The sequence below is a fragment of the Solea senegalensis genome, unplaced genomic scaffold (genome assembly GCF_019176455.1).
Source record: "Solea senegalensis isolate Sse05_10M unplaced genomic scaffold, IFAPA_SoseM_1 scf7180000015077, whole genome shotgun sequence".
Classification (NCBI taxonomy): Eukaryota; Metazoa; Chordata; class Actinopteri; order Pleuronectiformes; family Soleidae; genus Solea; species Solea senegalensis.
The window spans coordinates 54,970-70,875 of NW_025321217.1; the positions used below are offsets into that span (position 1 = coordinate 54,970).

The 15,906-nt window shown below is 41.8% G+C and overlaps 2 protein-coding genes across 2 annotated transcripts; one reads left to right on the forward strand and one right to left on the reverse strand.

The window, feature by feature from the left end:
• Window positions 1-836: 836 nt before the first annotated feature.
• On the reverse strand, window positions 837-5,706 carry dnajb11 (DnaJ heat shock protein family (Hsp40) member B11). The gene is made up of 10 exons (XM_044017109.1): window positions 5,556-5,706; window positions 4,883-5,039; window positions 3,899-3,996; window positions 3,438-3,570; window positions 3,194-3,336; window positions 2,755-2,837; window positions 2,582-2,639; window positions 2,262-2,373; window positions 2,030-2,189; window positions 837-1,583 (listed from the first exon to the last, which is right to left on the reverse strand). Exons 1-10 carry the CDS (start codon window positions 5,627-5,629, stop codon window positions 1,519-1,521), a joined length of 1,083 nt encoding a protein of 360 aa, XP_043873044.1. The 5' UTR covers window positions 5,630-5,706; the 3' UTR covers window positions 837-1,518.
• A 1,108-nt stretch (window positions 5,707-6,814) lies between these two features.
• On the forward strand, window positions 6,815-15,611 carry tbccd1 (TBCC domain containing 1). Its single transcript, XM_044017111.1, has 9 exons — window positions 6,815-7,007; window positions 8,028-8,091; window positions 8,583-8,849; window positions 9,047-9,205; window positions 9,324-9,440; window positions 9,915-10,164; window positions 10,312-10,498; window positions 11,342-11,857; window positions 13,322-15,611. The coding sequence occupies exons 2-9, from the start codon at window positions 8,029-8,031 to the stop codon at window positions 13,470-13,472; spliced, it is 1,710 nt and encodes a 569-aa protein (XP_043873046.1). The 5' UTR covers window positions 6,815-7,007; window position 8,028; the 3' UTR covers window positions 13,473-15,611.
• Window positions 15,612-15,906: the final 295 nt, after the last annotated feature.

Consider the following 15,906-nt stretch of genomic DNA (forward strand, 5'->3'; position numbering starts at 1 on the left):
CCCTTCAGCACCACAGCACACACACACACACACACACAGAAACATGTGATTCCTACTATTATAACAAAGATGATAAACAATCATTTATTTATCTGAAGCTTTTTTTACTCAAAGCTGCTTCATGATGCAGTTTTGTCATTCACTCATTCACTCACTCATTCTTTTACACACGTTCACGCACTGACACCACAGTCTCCAGCAGCAACGTGGGGGCTGGGAATCAAACCGTCGACCCTGTGACTGACAACCCTACCACTAATCCACTGTGTGTGTGTGTATGTGTTACTGCTGGCTGTTATATATATATATATACATATATAACCTCTGTTATAAATATATATCAGAGGACAGGAAATTATGATTAATTATATTAATATTAATAATAACAAACCCTTAGTGTCTAATATTAGTCACACTTGTATCACTGAGTGCAAAAAATGTCCCTTTGAAAAGCAAGCTATAAAAACCTTATTCAATGTTACTTTCAGTGAGCGCATTAGTTCACCTGTGACCTAATTATTGACCTTATACACTCATTCATTTTTAAAGATTCAACCCTTTAAATGTTACTAAAAAAAACAGAAAATAAGAACTTCATACAAGGTAGATTTTCTTTCTGTTGAGTTATGCATCAGTGGGAGGGTAGCAGCGCCAGCTAGTGGAAATAGCATGTTTTATTGTTGATTTTTTCTTGTCTTTTATTCTGTTGTTTTATTGTTTTCTTTACTTGTGTTTTTGCTCGTTTGTTTCATTTGTGAGAAAACGTAAAAAAAGACCTGGTCTCTTTAGACTCTGCTGCCATCTGCTGGCGACTCTGTGGTACAGGCGTACAAGAGTTTGTAGAAATCTTTTTATTTTTTTCAGTCAAAAGTACAACAATCTCCCTCCAGAGCTCGTGCTTTTAAAAACAGGCCACGTTATTCACATGTGAGGCCTCGGACTCGCCCAGAAAAACCTGGAGGCAGCAAACGTTTAAAAAGGTTTTCAAACACACAGAGAGAGAGAGAGAGAGAGACGCTGAAGCAGCGGTGACCGGGTTTCCTCCTCACTATGATTCAAATTCACTGCTTCATTTAAGAGTTCAACTCCTAACGCAGAGAACGTGGAGACCAGAGCGTCCAGAGTTCTTCCTGAACAAAAAAGAAACTCATTTATCACAAAAACAAATAAAGAATTCAGCGGACGTTAATCTGTGGACTTTCTTCTTCTTCTTCCAGTTCATCGGTTCATCAGGTGAAGGCGGTGACTTTAATTTTATAAAATACACCAAAACAAATTATTATTATATAATATAATATCATATAATACAAGGACAATAACAACAAAGACAAATCAAACCAAACACGTCTTTGTGTCAAACGTTAAAAAATAAAAACAAAAGTGGGTTCAATCCGTCCTGAGAACAATCTGAAAAAAAAGAATAATAAATATACACCCTGACCCTGTGTGTGTGTGTGTGTGTGTGTGTGTGTGTGTCTCAGTCCAGACTGTGTGTCTCAGTGTGTGTGTGTGTGTGTGTTAATATCCTTGTAGTCCGTTGTAAACCTTCTGTACGGAGCTTTGTTTCAGGAGACCACGAATACCTGCAACAAACCAAATACACACATTATTATTATTGTTATCATCATTGTTATTATTATTATTGTTATTATTATTATTATTATTACTATTATTATTATTATAGCGGAAATTAACAGGTATTCTCTACAGGTTATAGGTCAAGTGTGAAAACAATCGACATTTTGTTCTACTTTACCACAACACAACTTCATCACATGACTTTTTGGGAAACGGAACAAAAAATGTGTAATAAAATTTTTTTTTAAATTAAAATCTGTATACATTTAATAAAAATTATTATTTTCATTCCGAGTTCTGAGTGTAAATAGAACGCTCCATATCCCAGTTTATAGCATAGCTTGCTGAGCAGAATATTAGCCAAAGTCTATTTAAAAATACTATTTCTAATCTGAAATCGTCTGCTCCCACAGGTCCCTGAACGCCTCCCACAGGTCCCTGAACGCCTCACCATCTTTCTGCTGCTCGTCGAGCTGCGTCTGAGGAAACTCCACGTCAAAGGTGATGATGAGCGAGCCGCGGATGTTGACGTTGTCAAAGTTGGGGAGACCTTCTCCTTTCTTCCACATGCGAGCGCTGGGTTTGGTGATTTTATCTCTCACGATGTGAACCTGACAAACAACAAAGAACCCGTCAGATTTAATCTCACGCTTTGAATCCAAATCTCACACAGATTATTTTACCTTGTGTCCGTCCAAATGTACGATGTCCATCTCAAAGCCGACCAGCGCCTCCACCAGGGAGATGGTGACGTTGGTGTAGAGGTCGTCACCTCTGCGCTCAAACACGGGGTGTCTGCGGACACACACACACACACACACACACACACGTTAGTAAAAACACCACAAACACATTCCAATTATCCAAAATTCCAATGGCTGCTGTGGCCACGCCCCTCTTGAATCTGCGGGGAAGCATTTTAGAGCGAGTTCTAAATGTCAAAATGTATGCAACTCTGAAAAAGCACTTTGACGCTCAGGTCGTGATAGAATCTCATTCTTACTTCAACACTTTGATGCGGAAGCGTAAATCTCCAGGTTCACCGTCGATGTGAGGTTCTCCTGTGGTCACACACACACACACACACACACAGTAAGTGAATATTATAATTATATATATTACCTTCTTCCTTATATTATATAACAGTAAATAATGGTTAAAGATCGTTTTCTTTACCTTCTCCGATGAAAGGATATTCCATCTCATCTCTCACTCCCTGTTCAATCTCCACCTCCAGAGTTCTTTCTTCATTCACCAGCCTGAAAAAAAACATGTTGACGTCATGTGACCACTTTATTAGGTACAACGCTGACTCAGTTAAAATGGTTGTAAGAGGAACTAGATTCAAATTCATTTTGCATCATAAATGTGTATCTTGTTGTTCCACAGCAAAACAAACAAACAAACATAGGAATTCTTTCCTGACTGTTTTGATTTGAGCGGTGGATCAGTGGTAGAGCAAGGTCGTTGTGGGTTTGATTCCCGGCTACTCTCGTCTACATGTTACGTGCTGGCAGCATGTGAATGAATGAGTGAGTGAATGTCACACACTGTAGCTCTGGGTTCATCAGGACTGGAACAGTGTTTGAATGCTTAGATGTTTCTGCAGACTTACTTGACATTGGGACACTCGTCACACACCGTCTCCTGCGTCATCTGGAAGCGTCCGGGTCCGAGCTGCGTTGTCCTCATTTCCTGTCTACAGTTGCACTTCCTCTTGCCCGGAGCTTCTTTGGCGATGGGCTTGTTCCGAACAACCTGAGCGACCACAGACCACGAGGTAAACCATTTCAAAAGAAAAAAAAAAGAGTCTAAACTCTAAATTAATTCAAGACGCAGGATTCACGTTTTCTTCGTACCTCCACAAAGTTCCCAGAATACACCTCTTCCAGCGTGACCTCCAGGTCTAGTATGATGTCATTTCCTCTGGGGATGTTTCTGTCCTGCTGCTGTCGGTTTCCTCCAAACATGAAACCAAAGTCACCGAAGAAACTGCAGAGAAGAGAAGAAACGCAGAAAATAATCTCAGATTCCACCGATAATCCAACGAGACAAAGAGAAAACAGAAGCAGGACTGCACGCAGTCATGACACGACCCTCACGTCCACACACACGTACCCTGACCTCACTTTTGACTCAACTGTGATGCGTCTCGCTCATTAATGTACGGTGCAAATCGCCAAATTGGACACCAAAATTCAAAATGGCCGACTTCCTGTTGAGTCCATGCCATGGTTGCGGTCGACTTTGTCGTGGCGATTATCTAAACAGTCGATTCATTTAGTAATTGAACAGATATTGTCTTGCTCTGCAGACAAACCTGGAGAAGATGTCATTGTGTGAACTGTGGTGACCTTCTTTGAGTCCGTCCTCTCCGTACATGTCGTACTGTTTCCTCTTCTCTTCATCTGAGAGAACCTGCAAACACACAGACACTCGGTCATCTGTCTCTCAGTTATCTCTGGTAAATAACTCTGTGTTCTGGTTTCTTTCTTACTCCTCTGTAGGTTTTTAATGCACATTTTTGAATGATGTATAAATCTTTTTCAATCGAAACGGAAAAGTTAAAAAAGAAATATCAATTTATTTGTCATATTTCAGTCTGTAATACGTAAAATAAGTAAAAAATTATAAAAACAACAGTAGCACTTATACACTTATTAATATGTCTTAATAAGTGTTAGGGCTGGACAAAGTGGACGAAAACATTATCACAAGCGATAGATGTCACGTCAGATTATTAAAGGAGTTTTCCAGTTTAGTGAAACTTAAAGACACAACTTTATTGTGGTTTTAAAATTTCTCTATGTACAAGAAAAAAAAGCACACAAAATTTTTACAAATGTGACATAAAGCACTTAAATTTGTATGTGTTGTGAGTAAATGCAATTAAAATATTAACCATATAGATACATATGTATTATATATGTGTATATGTTATTATATTATTAATAATACTGTATATAAACGATGTATTAAAATGTTTATATACTGCTAATAACCGCTGAAGTGTGACAATCCTGTTTTTAATCCACTCCTATTAATCCACGTCTTGTTTTAGCGCGTGCCAGCAGCGCACAGGCGACAGCCAATCAGATGCAGCCACACGGGTCTAGTCGACCAATCACAGAAGAACGTGTCGTTTCCTACAACAACCAAATACAAGCAGCTACACAAGACTTTTGTTATAAGACGTGTGAGTGTGTCGTCTGTTTGAATGAAAATGCGATAATAAATGACCACGGAGAGTCAAATCTCGCGTGTCCTTCTGTCCCACGTCACTGACACCAAACTGCGGACTCACCTCATAAGCTGCCCCCAGGTCTGCGAACTTGTCTTGGGCTTTCGGGTCGTCCTGGTTCCGGTCCGGGTGCAGCTGTAGGGCCAGTTTTCTGTAGGCCTTCTTTATGTCCCGCACGGTCGCGCTCTTGTCAACACCCAGAATCTTATAGAAATCTCGCCTAAACGTTAAAGGCAGAGACAGCGATTACACAGTGATATGACATTTAAACCCACGTTTAGCTTTTATTTGAGTACATTTCTTTGATACAACAAGTATGCCGAATTTACGACTAGTCAATCCATTTTACTTTACAATATTAAAACAGCACCTAAATACTATGAAATCACTTTTATGTGAAGGTAAACGTAAAATTGTGACAATTCCCAGGCAGGTTCTGCATGGGCTAAGCTAGCTTCTACCGGTTAACTTTCACCGATTTGAAGGCTAGCTCCTGAGAAGCTAAGCTAATATGTTACTCGCAAACATACGCTGAATTAAAATATTTAACCACAAATCCACACCGTGGTAGTTATTAGCAGTTTATTAGCTGTTGTTAGCAGGTTAGCTCGGCGTGACAGCCCAGCTTCACTCCACTCCACACATATAAAACAGGTTTAGACCAATCACAGAGGAACATGTGTACCAGCCGGCGATGCTGCTCCCGGTACCGTGGACCGGGAATAAGAGCACTTACCCGGCAAGCACCGCGGTGCTGATGTAAAGCAGGAGGCAGCAAATGTTGCACACATTCATCCCTTTGGTCGCCATATGTTAGATTCCAGTGTGACAGAAGGAAGAAGGTAAAAAAAAAACAACAGCCGGCTTTTGAAGGTTGGATCCTTCTTCCTCCTCCTGTCAGAGAACAACCCTCCTCCTCCTCCTGAACACACTCAGCCTCCTGCTCACAAGCCACGCCTTCTACACACAAGCCCCGCCTTTATTTAAAGAAACACATTCCTGCCTGACTTTAGCTCAGTCGTGTTGGATTCAAGTCCTGTCAATTAAATCGGAATTTTAAATAATTTTATACAAATATACATCTGTTGCATAATAATATATTTTAAAGAATACATTTCAATATAGTTGGGTTTTTAAAAAAACAACAACATATTTTTTATATACACACACGTATGTATGTATGTATGTATATGTTCATATATACGTGTATATTACATGTCAGTTAACAGACGCTTTTATCCAAAGCGACTTACAATGGAATTGAGTACAATCAGCCGGAGTCGAACTTGCGACCACTGCGACCATTATGTCTTTCGCACACAGAATACCGGTCTTAATCACTGAGCCACTCCACCCCGTATATACAGTATGTGTGTGTATATACACACACATACTGTATATACATACATATATATGATAAGATAGTCTTTTATTAGTCCCTCAGTGGGGAAATTTACATTGTCACAGCAGCAAGACAGTAAAGATAAATATAATAAATAATAGAAGACTAGAAAAAAGTGAAAAAAGAATGTACGTTATAGACAGTTTCCAGAATATATATACATTATGGGCTTGATATTGACAGAATAAGATTAAGAAGAATAAGAGTGAACATGGGATACGTATGTATATAAAAAAAAATTATATCAACATTATATAAGATTTAACCCTTATTTCTCTTACTTTTTATTTTAAGTGTGTAGGTAAACACACTTAAAGTCATAGCTCAGATAACCGTCTTTTTAACCAAATGTTGAGAGTAAAATAAAATAATGAAAATAAAAAATGCACAAATTGAACTTAAATTAAACCACAAATTATATTAACATTATTAAATTCCTAATACAATTATTGTTTAACAACAATAACAATGATAATATTAAAAATATATGATAAATGATAAGTTATTTTTCTTCTTTGATGTTTTACAGCATTTTTTGCTGAAGCACGTGAACGCAGCATGAAGCGCGCTCCCGGAGGACGCGCACAACAGATGCCAGGACAGAGGAGGCGCCAAGTAGGAGGAAGCGCTGCAGCAACAGCAGCAGCAACAGCTGCTGTCAGCCTCTGGTCCGCTTCAGTCCGTCTCTAAAACCACAACAGACCTCATCTTGTCCCACTCATGTTTGAGCAGAGCCGTGGACTCATCTTCCACAGACACGGAGCAGCGCGCTGCCGGGACCCGGAAGTAAGAACAAACTACAAAACCGCACTGTGGGTCTGGTTAGCATCGTATGCTAACTGCTGCTAAGTTATTAACAGCATAGAATCACGCGTGTTAAAGTTAAACTGTGACAGAAATGAGACAAAAAAGTTCTTCTTAGAACTGAACAAGTAGCGTGTTTGTTAGCTCGCGTTGGCGTTAGCTTTACCCGCTGTCTGACTGTGTTAGCTTCAGCTAGCCTGGTTAGCCTGAACTAAACTTTGGCATCACGATGCTAAGACAGGTTTTTTTAGTGACGTAAGCATCCTCTACCCGTTGTCATGGCAGCGTTACAGCGTCAGGTGGATGATGCTGCATCTCTACAATGCGTTCATCATGGCCGCGAAGTAGAGACGAGACGATATTTATGATGGCGATATTCACGATGTTTATGTGCAACGCACTAAAAAAAGAAGTTTCTGTGGTCAAACTGCTCTTTTTTTGCAATTTAATTAAATTATTGTTGACAAAATCACAACAATGTGTGACTTTTTTTGGCACTTTTAAAGTTGATAACAATCGTGTAACCGTACAAAATTTGGTGACATTTTTGCAATTACAAAAATGTATGGAAAGTTTTCTTTTAATGACTTTTTTAGCTGGACATGACATTTTTTTCGTCTTAAGATTTTTTGAAACATTGCAGTTTTTTGTGACTTTTGGCCTCAGCAAGAAATGTGTTGTAATGTTAGTGACATTTTTGCAACATAGTTTGTGACATTTATGTTGATGCAAGACGTTTTACAACATTAGTAAAAAAAAATTGAAATAATGTTTGTGGTAGTGATTTTTTGTTATAATGTTGCATCATTACATCGTTACATGTTTTTGTAACCTTATAATATTTTGTAGCATATTTTGTTAATGTAATGTGAAACCTTTTGCGACATTTAGACATGAGGCGATGCAGTGTTTTTGTCTTTGGTGTTTTCACCTGATTGCAAAATGTAACTTCCTGTTTGCTTTACATTTTTATGTTAACATTTATTTATTTTCACCTTTAAGGATGGAGGCAGAGGGTGTGAGCATATGGCCGCGTATGGAGCCCTTCTTACTGGGTGCCCTGCAGGTGAATACATTCTCTCTAATTACTGTTATTAATAATATTATGGGCTTGTATACATATGTCCATGTATATAAAGTCAGTGCAAGTCTGCAATATCTTAAGACTTAGTTTGGTACGTTATTTCACTGTTAGACAGACTTTTCTGACAGGATACTGAAGTTTGGAAACCACTCACTCTCCCATAGACAAAATCAGTGGTTTTACATCACAGCACACAGGAGCTGATGGTCTACTGCTGCCTCGTGTGGTCACTTTGTGTCACTGATGTCAATCTGAACAAAGGAATTTTACAAAATAAGACACTTGAACTTAGTGATGGAGGCAGCAGTGGATCAACAACTCCTGTGTGTGTGTGTGTGATGTTAAAATACTGATTTTCTCTATGGGCTTTGTTGTGGGAGAGTGAGCGGTTTACAAACTTTAGTTTCCAGATAACGGCGAAATAAAGTGATAAGTGATATTTTTAAGACTTGAAATAATAATGCGTCTCATAGGTGGCTCCTCCCACCAAACTCGGCCTGCACTACCTTCGCAAAATGGCGAGCTATGTGCGGACGCGGGACGGCTGCTTCCCCCTGCTGGGCTGGACCATGTGGAGACACATCGCCTGTGGGAAGCTGCAGCTTCCAGAGGACCTGGCGTGGCTCTACTTTGAGACGTTTGACCTTCTCGTAGGTCACACAGCGGAGCAGAGGCTGGAGTGGGCGGAGTGTCTTTCCCAGTGCTCCTCGAAAAGTGAGCTGGAGCAGCAGAGGACGAAGGTGAGAGTGAGAGAGATCAGTTAACATGAGAGTGTGTGATTCCATCTGTTTGTCCCACTTGACCTCTTTTGTATCATGTCACGCAGACTGTGCTGTGTGTTGTGTTGTGTTTTGCCTCAGGCAGACGTTAATGTTGTAACCCTGCTCCACTGGGACACGTCGATATCTCACTCTTGTCCTCTTTTTTTTTGCTGCAGTTGTCCGTGGACACGCTGCAGTTCCTCCTCTTCCTCTACATCCAGCAGCTGAACCGCGTGTCCCTGAGAACGTCCCTGATCGGCGAGGAGTGGCCCAGTCACCGCACTCGCTCCCCGTCTCCGTCAGACCGAGAAGCTAAGACCAGCTCTCAGAACAAGGTCCTTTTTACTGTAGAGGACAAAAGACACACAGATGATTCTGACACCAGAGCATCTACAGGAGCAACTCAAATCTACTCCTCCTCTCATTCTGCTTTTTTTCCCTCTGACTCGGCAGAACTGGGACGACCAGGCTCATCTGTCTTTCGTCCAGAACCACCTCGCTGAGATTCTGGAGCTGCTGGTGGAGCCTGGACAGATGTCCCGGTCTGGACAGGCCCTGAGGGACTGTCAGGTGTGTGTAGCTGACATAAGTGTAATACTGTTTTTGGCCACAGGAGGCAGCATGACACTCAGCCGGTTTGAGTGTCATGTGGAGCTTCTCCTGCTGCTGCTGCCTTCTCAAACACATGGTTGAACACATGGAGACTTTCTAGTGTCCTTTTAGGACAATCTCGAGAAGATGTCCACACGTGTTCAGAAGCTGCAGAGCCTCATTTTAACCTCAAAGGTTGTTTTTAATTCACCAGCAGTCCAGAAACATTACATGTCATTTTAGCAGACGCTTTATCCAAAACCAGAAACATGTCGTAAGTATGTGTACAGTTTTAATCTGAGCAGAACGACGAGTATCTGACGATGCCAATATCAGTCCAGTGCAGTCATTCTCAACACAAATATTCTTCTCCCTTAAAGAATGTGACATGACTCAGCTGAAATGCTGTCTGTGCATCATATTTATACATCTGTCTGTAACTCTTTCCTCCAGATCTCCCTGGAGGTCGTGCGGAGCCTCAGTCTCCTCCTGGAGGGCTCAGTGTCCCGCAGCAAAGTGGTGCAGCCGGTCCACCGTCTGCTGACCAGAGGTCCTCTGCAAACTCAGGCCGGCTTCTCCACAGCGAGCCACTCCTTCTCCCTGCACCAGCTGCTCTCCTGTCTGCAGCAGAACCTCACACTCAACCCGTTTGGCATCACCGCCTGTCTGCTCTCAGGCAAGAAGCTGGCCTGGGCTCAACAAGGTATGAACCCCGTCTGCCTCCTCCTGTAGACTCAAGACCACATATGTGTGGAGCTCCAGGCCCGCGGGACACGAGGCGTATGATATTATATACAGGAAGGTGCGTGTGTGTGTGTGTGTTATGACCATCTGTGCTTGCGCCCTCTAGTGGAAGGAGCCATGAAGCGAGCCAAAATAGCCAGGAACACTCACACGGCGCCGCCCGGCAGTAAGATGGTGCTGATGTCGCAGGTCTTCAAACAGACGCTGGCGAAAACCTCGGACAAGCTGACAGGAGCCAACATCAAGATCCACAGATGCTCCGACGCCTTCATCTACCTGCTGTCGCCGCTCAGGTAAACACTCACTCTGCCACACCAAACCCCAGGGAGAAAACACAGGAGCTGCTGGTCTGCAGTGGATCAACGTCTCCTGTGTGCTGTGATGTTAAATCGTTGATTTTCTCTATGGGGTTTGGTGTGAGATCATCAAACACATTCTTTAGATTTCAAGAAATCCACTTCATGTTTAAGTCTATGAGCGTGTTCACGTCTTTATCTCACTGTTTTCTAGACTTTTCCAACAGGAAACTGAAGTTTGTAAACCACTCACTCTCCCACACCAAAGCCCATAGAGAAAATCACTGATTTTAACATCACACACACACACGAGTCGTTGATCCACTGCTGCCTCCATCGCTCAGTTCTAATGACTTGTTTTAATAATTCGGCATTTAAAGTCTTTCGTTCAGATCGACCTCAGTGACACAAAGTGACCACACGAGGCAGCTCCTGTGTCCCCGCAGCTAAAATCACTGGTTTTCTCTCTGGACTTTGGTGTGGGAGAGTGAGTTGTCTAACAGTGAGACAATACAGGAGATGGATTCTAGACTTTTCCACTATAGTTTTTCATGAGTGAGTGTTTTGCTCAATAAAATGGCAGCCATGTTTGTTCCTCCTGGTCTGTCCTTTCTTTAAAACAGTGGTTCCCCGCCCCCCCGAGGACAGACATTTTTTCATGCTCCCCCAAATTGAAGTACTATTGAGAACCTGATCATTTTTATTTATTTATCTGTATAACCCGCTGTATGAGTTGTCCTGCCCTACCGCTCACGCCCCCCAACACCTCACCGCGCCCCCCCCGCCCCACTATTTGAGAAGTACTGCTTTAGAATCATGTTTCTTGTTTTTCCTCTTCAGGTCGGTCAGTCTGGACAAATGTCGGGACAGCTTAGTGGTTCTGGGTCCTGTGGAGACCAGCGTCCACATCCACAGCTGCCATAACGTGCGGGTGGTGTGTGTGGCCGGCAGGATCGCCGTCGGAGCCTCCTCCCGCTGCACCATCCACGCTTTGACCCCGACGCGGCCCCTGCTTCTGCCCGGGAACTCTGACCTCACACTGGGGCCTTTCCACACGTTCTACCCCTCCCTGGAGGATCACATGGCCAACGTGGGTTTAGCCGTGGTTCCCAACGCCTGGGATCATCCTCTGCTGCTGGGAACCGAGGGCCTCATCAACCCGTCAAACCCGGACCCCGCCTGCTACCGTCTGCTGCCCCCTGCTGACTTTCATGCCCTGGTGGTGCCGTTCAAGATGGAGGGCGACACGTGTGAGGTGCCCGGCGGTTTACCCGTCGCGTATCAGGCCGCGCTCGACGACAAGCAGAAGAGGATCCAGAGCTGGCAGAGGACGGTGATGGAGGCGCGGCTTAACAAGTGAGTGACCAATCACACGATCCAGGAGGATCTAAAGCTGTAGTTCTATCTTGTTTGCAGTCTTGTATATAATAACGTAAAGTGATACTTCAGTAAAAGTACAAATATGTGACCAGTAAATGATACTTTTGTATAACATTACTTAAGTAAAAATCTTAAAGTTGACGACATTTTACTGTTTTTAAGTATCAAAAGTCATTTTATGTATAAAATGTATTTAAGTTTTAGAAGTAAAAGTATTAAAAAAGTCAGGATTGAGCCATGGTGGCTCAGTGGTAGGGCGAGTTGTCATTCAACTGGAAGGTTGTGGGTTCATTTCCTGGCTCTGCTCAGCTTCATGTGTCCTTGAGCAAAGGACATGTTTGTGTGTATACGGCAGCAGAGCTGGGGCGGGAGGAGACGAGAATCCTGTTTTTAAAGGAGCAGTAGAAAAATCGGGCCACACGGTGGTGTAGTGGTTAGCACTCTCACCTTGCAGCGAGAGTGGTTCGAGCCCCGGTTGGAACAAGGGCCTTTCTGCATGGAGTTTGCATGTTCTCCCCGTGTGTGCGTGGGTTCTCTCCGGGTTCTCCGGCTTCCTCCCACAGTCCAAAAACATGCAATGTGAGGATTAGGTGAATTGGACACTCTAAATTGACCGTAGGAGTGAGTGTGAGAGTGAATGGTTGTTTGTCTCTAGTTGTGTGTGGCCCTGCGATGGACTGGCGAACTGTCCAGGGTGTACCCCGCCTATCACCCGATGTAGCTGAGATTGGCACAGCACCCCCCGCGACCCTCTGGTGGAGGATAAAGCGGTTAGATGATGACTCACTGACAGTAGAAAAATCACTTCTGAAACTTTTCGTGGGAGCTTATTTTTATTTTCAATAAAATGTTGCTGTTTTCACATAAAATAAGTCACTTCCTGTGTGCACTGCATCTGGTACCACAAGGTGGCAGCAGCATCAAGCATTTAGTTATTGGACTTCATGTGTGTTTGTAAAAGAGGTAAAAATTTACCAGGTTTCTGCTCCTCTAAGAAGAAGTGATTCTATTTTCCAGGGTCCTTGAATGCATCTCATTTGCAAAGTGTGACCACTTCCTTTTACCGCTAATGTTTTTTACTTGCTGAATGACTACTAAATCAAAAATGAATTTTATTTCATTAGAATCTAAACTGTAAGCTTTTTTTATTGTCAAAGTCCAGTGGCTTTTATTTTGAAAGCCAAGTTGAGGTGCTATGTGAGATCGGCTGAATGAGCGCTAGCTGGTAACCGCGAGGTTAACGCGTTAACTCCTCCCTTCTGTCTGCTCGTTTACAATAAAACAACATCTTTTATTTAATTAGAATAAGTGCTAAAACATTTTACGTAAAATAATTTCATTTAAAATCTGCCGTAAATCGACAGGAAGTGTCGTACTTTGCAGATGCTCAGAACTAATGAAATGACATAATGGCGACTGATCTGTGCTCGTGTTTCACAGGGAGCAGAAGCAGAAGTTTGAGGAACTTGTGGGCGTTAAATTCCACGAGTGGCTCCTGAAGACGGGGAACAGGCAGGAGCTGGACAGCCTCATCCCTCCCACCATGACACCGTTACACGAGTCCAACGGTCCCGCGACGGACTCGCTCTGACTTTTGACGAGACCTGAAGTCACGTGACGCCTGCTGAGCGCCTTTGGTTTTTGTCTGAACTGAGAAATCCTGGACGCGACAAACGGATGATTCGTGTTACTGTTCGTTAAAGAACCGTCGAGTCTGTCGATCCAGAAGAAAGCGGCAGCTACTGTTGGTTCTTTATGTCGAAGACTCAAAACCACACCGAACCAGAACTTTCCCCTTCCTTCCTCTACCATTTTTATACACACATAAACTCACATAAACTCCCAGGCATTGTTTCAAGAAATGACTCTAAACGCTATAGTATTTATGACCTGTAGGTGGCGCCGCCACCAAACACAGGAGAGGAAGAAGGAGGTGTGGAGCTTGATTTTGCATTCCACTTGTCGTCGGAACTCGGAATTTCCAACTTGGAGCGACCTCTGGGATTCCAGGATGGTACTGATGATACTTTGACCGTTCATTTGCACTTTCTGTCGCATTTGTTTACTAAATCAGTTGTGAACGTAAACTGTTGCAGTTTTGTCATCGTACACTTGTTTCTACGGAGTTTGTGTGTGCAAAATTCCACGTAGGGCGTTGTTATAGACAAAGGTAGCTAGTCCGAGTTAGGTTTACGCTTCCGACTTCTCTCCTGGGACACGGTAAACTTGGCGGTCAATATCGCTCCCACTTCTTCTAAAATGAAATTGAACGCATAAAGAGCTAAGTAAACTATCCAAACACTTGGGGTGGGGCTTCGCCAACATACGCTATCGCGATATTGCAAAAATAGTATCGTACATCACATATTTGCGATGTACTCACACAGACGCCTGGCACCATCTGGTGGACTGAAATCTTTTTTTTTTTTCCCCGACTTCCAAGTTGCAATGTAAATGGATCTCGTGAAGCTCACGAATAAAATACAGAAGAAGGTGGTGACGAGCTATGACATTGTTTTGCGAAGTTGCGAATTTGTTGTTACACACGAAAACTATTTTGTAAATCTGGGTTTTTGAAAAAGTTACTTTTAGGATCCTTCAATCCGATAAAAATACTAACTAACGGTTTTGTGTGTAGGGGCCGTCGATGTATAACATAAAAAAACCATAGGGATTTAATTTGGTGATTCATATTCTTTTGTTTGGAGGACAGAAAATAGAGGTTTTGGTCCCAAAAATAAGGCGAGACAAAGCAGCGTAATTTAAATATGAGTTAAAGTCACGACATCAGATGAAACGCGCAAACTTTGATACCATCCAGAAACTTTAAAAAATTGGTATTGAAAAAAACCTCAACATTTTGTCGTTTTATTATCGGTGGCAAAAAAAAAATTCTGAAGTCTGCTCACATATTTAAATTATTTGTTATTTTTCTTTTAGAAAATGAATAAAAAAATTCCTTGAGCATATACGTTGAAAATGGAGAATATAAATATTAAATAAATTCAGCACTTTGGTTTTTAACGATGTTCACTCATTAGCTCAGGACATGAATGTGTTTTTTTCCTTAATTATTTAGAATTAAATGAACTCACCTTTTTTGTGTTTGGTGGGGAAAAAAAGAAATTTTAACAATTTTTTTTCTGTTCGTAACTAAACCGTGGAAAGTCGCGTCGTCAATCGAGAACAGTGTTTCACAAACTTTGTGCGTCTGAAAGATGTTTACTACATTAATTAAAACATTCATAGATACATGTATGTTTTAAATTATTAAGGGACCCAAAAATAATCTCCTGCGACTCATCTGTGGGTCCCCGACCCAGACTTTGAGAACCACTGGACTTGAAACAAAATTTTGTGCCAAATGCATGAGTTTGCAGATAATTAACCATGTTTATTTTTGTATCAATCCACATGTACTAATATGGATATTTTAGTATTATATAAACGTATAAATATACAGTAGAGTCTATTTTTCATAAATCCTCGGTGCCTCCTCCCTCTCACGCTCTCACGCTTAGTTTTACTTTAATCGAACACGACTGCTGCGGAGTTTTTATTTCCTTCATGACCGTTAAATGAAAAAAATGTGATGTCGTCGTCAGAATGTTTAAGAAAAGATGAAAAATGCTGCTGTGACGTGTTTTCACAATGAAAGTGGCTCCGCCTCCTTCGTGTTTGAAGAACATGACGACAATGATGATAAAATAAAATAAATGTTTTTGTGAAATGGCAGCACTTCCTGTTTGATTATTTGGATAAAAGACAGAAAAGACAAAATAAGAATAAAAAGATGTCATTGTGTCGAAAGATGAAGATAAAGAGTGTGAATGAGAAAAAAATAGTATGAGAAAAAATAATTCAAAGAAACGAACCTGTGACTTTTTTATCAAAATCTGGACAACATACTAAAGTATGACTTTTTTGTCAAAATTTTGACCACACGCTAAAGTATGACTTTTTTGTCAAAATTTGGACCACATACTAAAGTATGACTTTTTTCTCAAAACATGGACGACATACTA